The sequence below is a fragment of the Mustela nigripes genome, chromosome X (genome assembly GCF_022355385.1).
Source record: "Mustela nigripes isolate SB6536 chromosome X, MUSNIG.SB6536, whole genome shotgun sequence".
NCBI lineage: Eukaryota > Metazoa > Chordata > Mammalia > Carnivora > Mustelidae > Mustela > Mustela nigripes.
The window spans coordinates 26,267,940-26,277,662 of NC_081575.1; the positions used below are offsets into that span (position 1 = coordinate 26,267,940).

The 9,723-nt window shown below is 34.4% G+C and overlaps 1 protein-coding gene across 1 annotated transcript in view; it reads right to left on the reverse strand.

Annotated features, from left to right (window-relative positions):
- Nucleotides 1-9,723, reverse strand: part of STAG2 (STAG2 cohesin complex component) — a 147,907-nt gene that overhangs the window by 18,077 nt on the left and 120,107 nt on the right. The window contains exons 24-28 of the mRNA XM_059385182.1: nt 7,457-7,478; nt 6,389-6,528; nt 4,400-4,501; nt 2,200-2,348; nt 452-580 (exon numbers count right to left, since the gene is read on the reverse strand). Of these exons, the coding sequence (XP_059241165.1) occupies nt 452-580; nt 2,200-2,348; nt 4,400-4,501; nt 6,389-6,528; nt 7,457-7,478 (542 nt within the window). The remainder of the gene's footprint in view (nt 1-451; nt 581-2,199; nt 2,349-4,399; nt 4,502-6,388; nt 6,529-7,456; nt 7,479-9,723) is intronic.

The following is a 9,723-nucleotide window of genomic DNA, read 5'->3' on the forward strand; positions in this document are numbered from 1 at the left end:
AAAGTATTCTAACTGGTCTGCTGAGGATAAGACTAGTAGTTAAAGCAAAAAAGATAAAAAGGAAACCTACTTTTCAGGGCACTCACAGCTCAGCACAGAGACTAAGATGCTCCTGGATGAACTACCAATATTACTGTCCGTTAAAGGTTCCCTCCTTCATTAGACTAAGTGAAGAATGCAGAGAAGGATACATAAAGCATTCAAGTTACACCTCTAAAGCCACAACTACACTGTGAGGGGAACACACAGAATTAAAAAGGAGTATTATGCATAAGATATAGTTATAATCCTTAAATCATAAATTTTCTGAAGCATAAATTTTTTGTGCATTAATGTAATCCTGAATTCTAATCTGTGTGTGCGCGCAGAAAGGAGAAAAACCGAGTATAACAATTCATCTTTAAGAATTTCAAAACAAAATTAAATACAATTATTTTTAGCAAATACATACACCGTTCTTTTGTCTTGTCGGAGTAGTTTAGAAGAAAATTCACTCAAAATATCAAGAAATGCCAAATTTAAAGGTGGATGGCTCTCTCCTTGTGGGTTAGGCTCTTTAAAAGCAAATTCTATGCCATCTCTGCAACAGTAACAAAGAGAAAAACATTAAAAAGACTACAATACAAATTTGGTAACTTGGGAAATTTCTCTCTACAGTTTTATTCCACTACTAAGATACTTCCTCTGTTATGTATTTAATCTGAGGAATAAAGAAAATGAGGCTACAGTGTGAGAATGAGCAAATATATTTACATTTTATGTCACTATTACTTTAAAACAAAACAAAAACACACAGAGGTACACACATACACACAGAAGCCTTTACTCTGAATGTGGTTTGGTGTATCTACTTTCCTTCCTTGGTTCTCTTCTCCATAGAAAATAGCCCAAATTCTCTCATGTAATGATCAATACATTTTCTATATTTTTCAAGACATAAAAGGAAAACTAACTTAAAAATAATTATTAAAAACTATTTGTAGTGACCCATGAAAGAGTACATTTAAAACTTAAACTTCACTCAGGGCCTATTTTAACTATATTTACTTAATAATAAATACCTCTAATCAAGACAACAACCCAATAGTATCTTCTTATACTATACTGAAAATTAACTGTGTAAAAAAAAAAAATCCAGATGAAACTGGAAAGAAGGAAGGTTACGCCATGAAGAAAACAATATATTACCTTCCCAAAATAATCACTAATCACTAAATGTGTGGTCCTTAAATATTACCTATTATCATCCAATGTATTAAGAGGCATAAAAAGGAATTTGAGACTTTCAGAGCAACGTGAAAGGAGAGAGTAAACTGAAGTTGGGGAAGGTATGGAACTAACTTAAAGAGCAGGAAAACATCTGCAGGGAGACAATTAACACTTTTATAATTAAGTAAGAAGTATGTGATGCCTGGGTGGCTCAGTTGGTTAAGCGTCTGCCTTTGGCTCAGATCATGATCCCAAGGGTCCTGGGATAAGTCCCACATTGGGCTCCTTGCTCAGCAGGAAGCCTGCTCTTTCTCTTTCTCTGATAAATAAATAAAATCTTTAAAAAAAATAAGTCAGGAGTAAAAGAGACACAGATCGAACAAGAGACCTTTCATAAAATTGGTTGGCTCAGAGGCTAAGCTCTTCATCCAGAATTAAGAAATTATCTGTGTGTTGGTTATGTTAAAACTCTGAAATATGCTCATTATGTGAAAGTATGATTATCAGTAAATTACATGCCCCAAATAAAATCAGATCATTTCCAGTATTGATAAGGCAAAGAATATATGTATACAGAAAGGTGGCTGTGGCTCAAAACATGGGAAAAGGTCACTACAAAATAGAAAACAGAACCAGAAAGAGAAAAACTGCATCAAGTCTCAAAAATTTCTCTACCTAGCAGTGAGATTATAATAAAAGCTGTTAAAAGAGATTTTATAATACCTAATAAATATGTGTTTCTTCACATCACTTATAAAGATTTTGTATTGCTTTAATTAAAGCAAAGACTTTCTATAAAAGAAGTTTTAGTCCCAACACATGTGTTAATGGAGATAACATTATTACTGGTTCTCAAGAAAGGATATATGCCAGAGATGTGGAAAAAAAAAAAATAACGCATCAACTGAGTTTGGTTATTCTAAACAAAAGAATACAAAAAAATTTCATGATTAAAAAAGAGGAGAGCTGAATAAAATATTTGGAGATTACTTGTGTAGCATAGCAATGGCCTCTCTTGTTTTCAATTGATCAAGTCCAAAAGTTAACGCAAAACGTCGAGCAAGCTCTTTTATGCCGCTAAATGTTGAGGATGATCTATCAAAATTATAGCCGTTTTCTTGTATCATTTCATTAAAAAGCTATTTGGAAAGAAAGAAAGCATGTTAAAGAAGTTTTGTTATAATTACAGATTACTAACATCTTTTAAGAATCCCTTATTCTCTACTTTAAAATACAGCAGATGCTCATAAATGAGGCATTTCCTTTTATTCTAAAACTTGGGTTTTTAAAAATCCCATGATACAAATGAACAAAACCACAGTCCTTTATATATTCTGACCAGAGGTAGTTATGGACATTAGACACTCTTAAGGTTATGGCACAACTCTGTTGGGCTGGTGTTAACTGGATCTTAAAACAGCATATAAAAATATAAAGAAAAAAGAAACCCATCCAACTATTAGGCAACTATGCTGTGACTCTATGTTTACATAATGCATTTGCACATCAAGAACTTCTATCATGGGCGCCTGGGTGGCTCAGTGGGTTAAGCCACTGCCTTCGGCTCAGGTCATGATCTCAGGGTCCTGGGATCTAGTCCCGCATCGGGCTCTCTGCTCAGCAGGGAGCCTGCTTCCTTCTCTCTCTCTCTCTCTGCCTGCCTCTCAGTGTACTTGTAATTTCTCTCTGTCAAATAAATAAATAAAATCTTTAAAAAAAAAAAAAAAAAAGAACTTCTATCATAAATAAGCGCAACAAAATACAATTTTTCAACTACCAAAGAGCCAAGGTTTTTAACAGACAATGGCTACTACTGCTAAGAGTATTACACAATGAGCACTCTGACCTCGTAGAAACAAAAACGGAGATAACCTTTCTACGGGAGAATCTGTACTGGAAGCTGTAAAAACTCTCATGTCCTTTGACTAAGCAATTCTAATTACTGACTCAAAGGAATTATAATAATTATTTGTGCATGATACATAAGTACAAAAATGTTTTAGTGTTATCTGTAATAGCAAGGATGGTAAAAGACCTCAACATTGAACAAGAGATCTTGGTTAAATCATGGTCCCTCTATAAAATGTAGTACTATACAGTCATTAAAAATGCTCAAGGAAGTATTTAATTGCATGAAGGCAGTATGGTTTTAGAACATGAAAAATTCAGGCTTGCAAAATAGCATGCCCAATATGGTTTAGTTTCTATAAAACTTAAGATTTCATATAGGCATAAAAAAAGACAGGCTATTAACAACTAAAAATGTATTTAAGTGAAAAACAAGAATAAGTTGTATTTTTTTCTAGTTCTTATATTTTCTAAATGTTCTACAGCAAAAGTCTATTATTTTATAGGATACGATTTAAATGTTACCTTTCAAAACCTTTTAAATTTTATTAACTTTAATTAGGAATATCTAAGTATGCAAATGGAACTAAGAGTTTTAACACCTAGATTTCTTAAAAACAAGAAAACTTATGACATTGAAATAGGTTAGGTTATATTCTGCATGCATTTGGTCTCCAAAGACAGAAGTATATTAAGCATATGATTTTTATGCAACTAAACCTACCTCACCACTGTCAAAATGAAAATGAGTATTGCAGTTTGATTATTAAGATTGATAAATGGTCATTAAAATAAGTATGAAAATGAAAAAAAGTAAAATTCACTTGAACCCTACCAGAGCAAGTTAGCCACAGCTAAAATTTTGGTGATTATTTTTCCAGATAGATATACAGATAAGTACAATTTTATAGGGATACTACACTATAATCTTTTAAATTTTATTCTCAAAATATGTGTTGTGAACTTTACACACTAGTGAATACAGATCTACACTAATTTTACCTTGGATAAAATTTTAAAAGTAGAACTGCTGCCACAAATGGCAAACACATTATATATTTTAACATATACTGCCGAACTGCCTCCCAAGGTTACATCAACACATAATGCCGACAGTACTATTACCCCCCAAACATTAGATAGCTGTTACGTTTTGCTAATCTTACCAGTCTGAAAGCAAAAAATGATCTCGCTTACAGTGTCTAATACTTAGATTGAAAATCTTACATTTCTATTTTTATGAACTGTCTACTGCATCCTTTGCCCAGTTTCCTACTTGCTATCTTGAAAAGTATTAGGTATTAATTACGTTTGCCTAAAGTTGATACTCTTCATAACTTACCTGCTGCAAACTGAGAATGAGGGTCTTTGCACACTGAATTTTGTCTATCTGCCTTGTTTTACTCATTGTTTCTTTGATGATATCTCCATAGTCATTATAATACTAGAAAAGAAATTTGTACAAATTAGAGCTTTATTTCTTAAAACTCCTGGACAATAAGACTAGTTTTATGTTAGTCATGTGAGTAGCATATATTACAAAATTCTTATTTGGCTAAAATTATGCGTTCAAACAGAGAAAAGAATGTTACTGAAACTTGAATTTCTAAGCATATTAATCCCTAACACCAATAAATTCTAAAATAGACAGTTGAGATCTAATCACCTTAAGCTCCAGACCGGTTTTAAGGAGGTGTGGAGTAAAACAATAATCAGGCACTACACGCTTTCAAAAGTAACAAAAAGGACATAAACAAAGTTCTTCTGCTCTTTGTGAACTACTAAGACAATGAATATAATCAGTTACTTTTATAACTATTTCATTGTTAACTGGCATGTTGATCGTGTGCCGTTTTCAACTTTGTTAATTTGGCTTATAGAAACTAACAGCCTGGGGCCCCTGGGTGGCTCAGTCATTAAGTGGCTGCCTTCAGCTTGAGTCATGATCCCAGGGTCCTGGGATCAAGCCCCGCATCAGGCTCCCTGCTCAACGGGAAGCCTGTTTGTCCCTCTCCCGCTCCCACTGCTTGTGTTCCCTCTCTCGATGTCTCTCTCTCTCTGTCAAAAAAAAAAAAAAAAAAAAAAAAGAAGAAGAAGAAGAAGAAAAAAGAAACTAACAGCCTGTTACTACTTAAAAGAAAACTCACTGTGTCAACATTTATGTTGTCACAATATAATCTAAGACCTTGTTTCAAAATGAAAACATAACTCTCAGAGATAACAGGAAACCATGCCCTTAAGACTAATAAAATTGACTTTACAGGGGCGCTTGGGTGGCTCAGTGGGTTGAAGCCTCTGCCTTCGGCTCAGGTCATGATCTCAGGGTCCTGGGATCGAGCCCCGCATCGGGCTCTCTGCTCAGCAGGGAGCCTGCTTCCTCCTCTCTGCCTGCCTCTCTGACTACTTGTGGTTTCTGTCAAATAAATTTTTTTAAAAATTGACTTTATAATACGTAAGCCTAGAAAGTTTAAAACTCACAGAAACAACTTCACAAACCTTAGTTTTTTTCTTAAAAATCTAAAAATGGTAACGCCAAATAACTTAAGTCCCAGAGTAATTTATGATGGTGTTAGAGTTCTATCATGTGGCAAAATATTTCAAGAGAGAACTCATTAATTAGGTTTTTGACAAATTTATTACATATTTAGCTGGTGACAGCAAGGACTTAAAAAAGTTTATATTCATAATTAGTTTTTCTTTAATCCTTTCTCAAGTAAAATCTATCTTATCATATTTAGTTATATTTCATTAGTATAATTAGTAATATCTTTTCTACTACCACTTAAATATTAGAGAATCTCACAGATACTTATGAAGACTGTGAATAACACACAGTGAATCCAATCAGATTTTCAAAGCCTAAAGGAATCTTAGTTATCACAGTGGAACAGATGAAGAAAGGCAGGATACAACAGGTACTGAATTACTCAAGGTCAGGAGCTACATAGTAACCAAGCCAAAACTAAAGGCTAGGTCTCCTGAATCCTAGAACAATACCCTTTTTATGCTACATCAAGCAGAGGAGGAACACCATCCGATTGTCTTAAACTACACCACAAAGATAAAGACTAACAGTGATAGTTAACCCAAAACATTTCCAATATTTTAAATGAAGTGAACTCAGTAAACTCAAAATGTCCATTAATGGAAGACTAGAAAAACGAAGTAATATTACAAAAAATGTTAAAATTTTAAAAGAAATTTATTTTATGCTAGAAAAGTAATTTACTATTTAAAAAATCCAAAGGCAATCAGAAATAAAAGCCAGTGTTACATTCATTTTCTTTTAAGCATTATAAAAAATAAGTTGCTGTCCATTTTCCAACTTTACCTTCATATACTGCTTGAAGATATCTGCAGCAGTATTCATCTCCACCACAGTATATACAATTAGCTTACAAAACGCTGCAAGTAAATTTCTCCTCTTGTGCAGAGCTTCAATTTTACTGGCTTCATCCTCCTGCTGACCATCTGGGGAAAAAAGTTACAAACATTAAGCCATCTGTATTTTACTTCAGCCATATGTATTTTTTAATTCTTACTATAAAATACCTTTATTTTGGAGAATTTGAAAAATACAGTAAACACATTCAAATAAAATACCAATTATAATCACTCCTAATATCTCAGTGAATGACCAGTCCATTAATCCCAATACACAAAAGTTTTGCGAACTCAAAGAGTAAGCGTAAGGCTGCTTATTGAAAATGTAACAGGAACCAGTTGAGTGAGTCAGAGGAACTGATGTTTAGTGAAGTCAGGCTTAGCCTGCCTAAGGCAATCATCCACCTCCCTACTAGGATTGCTTGCCAATGAGATCTGCATCTTCAGTGTTCCTTTCCAAGGATGACCCCATCCCACCTGAGCCCCAACTCTCACTGACACATACTTACTTTATATATATTACATATACTCATGAAGTCTGACCTAGGAACTATTCTGTCTTTTTAAGATAACTTCTTATGTTTCTGCCCTGACCCATTATGTTAGATGCTGACATTCAGAGTTATCACGGAAATAGGCTTATTTCCAACTTTGTAGTCAAGGAAGCCGGACTATAGCTTCCAAGTACTGCCAAAAGACTACTACTGATTATTTGATATTGCAAACAAAATTGTGATGAAGCCTGTTATACAAAAAGCTATGTAAAGAATTTTCCTCTGAACAAACTTTACCAACAAAATTCCTTATTAAAAGAGACCTTATTCTGATTTACATTTCTTTGGTTAGCAGTGAAGTTCAAATTTTTTGCACATTTATTAGCCATTTATGTTTCCTCCTTTGTGAACTGTAGGGGTATACCCTGTCAGGTCTTCAATATAAGGTTCCCAGTATCAGAAAAATAATTTGTAAAATAGGAATGTTCTTTAAAACAAATGTAATGTTTATTTTACCCTACCTCTGATAATCTTCAGTAACTGCTATTAAGTTAAAAACAAATTCTGAGACTAGGAATTTAAGATAGACCATAAGAAAAAATTTTATCGCAAGTGCAGATTCCAGAACCCCAAAGACATTTGCTTAGAAACCTAAAATATCTTGTTTACTCTTTCAGAAGATTACCCTGAACATACAAACTTTTTCTAATTGTCTCTGTGATTATAATGGATTTCTATACAATACTGTTACTAATCACTGTTCAGTACTACTCTCAGAAGAACACATATGTAGAGGTTCTCCCCTACAGACTAAATTATCCAGATATTAATTACCCAGTTTTTGAGCTCTGATTTTCATTTTCTTTTTCGCCTTTTTCTTTTAAGGTAGGGGTGTGTGTGTATGAGTGTGTGTTAATCTCTACAACCCAACATGGGGCTTTAACTCACGACCCTGAAATCGAGAGTTGCATGCTCTTCTGAATGAACCAGTCAAGGCACTCTGGGGTTTTTTTCACTTCTCATCAAAAACTAGCCACCTTTTATCTTGTGGGGATTAAAGAGTGTTAGAAAAGTATCCAGCATACTGGGCCTTTCATGTATGTCAATTGCCTTTATTTTTCTGTGTTATCAGTGCCTCTAGAAGCATTCTCTTCCATTCTCTCTTTCTCACCTAATGTACATGGGCTAACAAATCAAATAAATAACCATGGGTCTACAACACCAGGGGTTAGATGAGAATGAAAACCAATGGAAACTCACCCTGCTGGTGGGAGAACAAAACAATACAACCACTCTGGAGAGTATTTTCACAACACGTGGTAGAATTAAGATGCACAAAGACTATATAATCTGGCAATTCCACTCTTAGGTATGCACTAGAAAAGCTTTTGCACATGTGCTCAAGCTGGTAAGTTTAAGGACATTTATTGTACACTATTTATATAATAGGGAAAAAGTGGAAAAAAGTTGGATAAAGTAGTCATGCCTGGGTGGCTCAGTTGGTTAAGCATCCAACCCTTGATTTCAGCTCAGGTCATTGTCTCACAGTCATGGAATCGAGCCCCACTGAGCCCAACGGGGCTCTGCACTCGGTGAAAAATCTTCTTCAGATTTTTCCACTTTCCTCCTTTGCCCCTCTCTGCTCATGCTCTAATATGAATAAATAAAATCTCTTTTAAAAAGGGTAAAGTGGGGCACCTAGGTGGCTCAGTCAATTAAGCATCTGCCTTTAGCTCAGGTCATGATCCCAGGGTACCTGGATCCAGCCCCACATCAGGCTCCCTGCTCAGCAGGAAGCCTGCTTCTCCCTCTCCCCTGCTTGTGCTCTCTTGCTTTCTGTCAAATACATAAAATCTTTTTATAAGAAAAAAGGATAAAGTAGGGTTAATTATTACATAATAATTCAGCAGTCAAGATGAATAAGCTAAACCATATGTCAACACTGACAAATTTCAAAAATGTTAATGCAAAAAGCAAGATGCAAAATAAAATGTTCAACATAATACCATTTATATGGGAGCTAGCAAAAGAAAATAAACTATATATTGTTAACAGATACATAAACTCCTGGTATAGTAAAATTAAAATGCAAAGGCATAACACCAATGCAGGATAGCAGTTATCCCTAGGGAAAAATAATAGGATTGGACAGGGATACAACTGAGGGTTTCATCTGTATCTATACTTTATTGCCCCTCTAAAAAAATTGCTAACAACAAAATTTGACAAATGCTGATGACAGATATGGACAAATATGTTATATTTTACATTTAAAAAAAAAAAAACTGGAATATATTTCACTTTTAAATAGGGGGGAAAAAAACGTCCAAGAAGGTAAGACTGAGCATAATTTCAAGAAGCTCCTAGAAAATTCAGAAGTATTGGTGAGCTTATTCTCATTCTAGTTCTATGGTATAAATGAAGCAGAGGCAGTCCCCCAACTAAAACAAAAGGATTATAAAAGAAAACTGGTTTTGTATCAATTTTTGGAAGGCAGCTAGGCTTTCCCAAGAAGTTTTAAAAACTCCTACTGGTCTTTTAGTATCCAATCCAGATGCTAGCTTATTTCAAGGTTTTGACTGCCAGACCAGTTAATAGGTCCTCTACATGACCACAACAATGTGGACATGCTTCTATTACTTATCAAACTGCATTATAATTATTTGTGTTCAGGTATTTTTTGCACTTGAATTTTGTTTTTTTTAAAGATTTTATTTATTATTTATTTGACAGAGAAAGATCACAAGTAGGCAGAGAGGCAGGCAGAGAGAGAGAGGAGGAAGCAGGC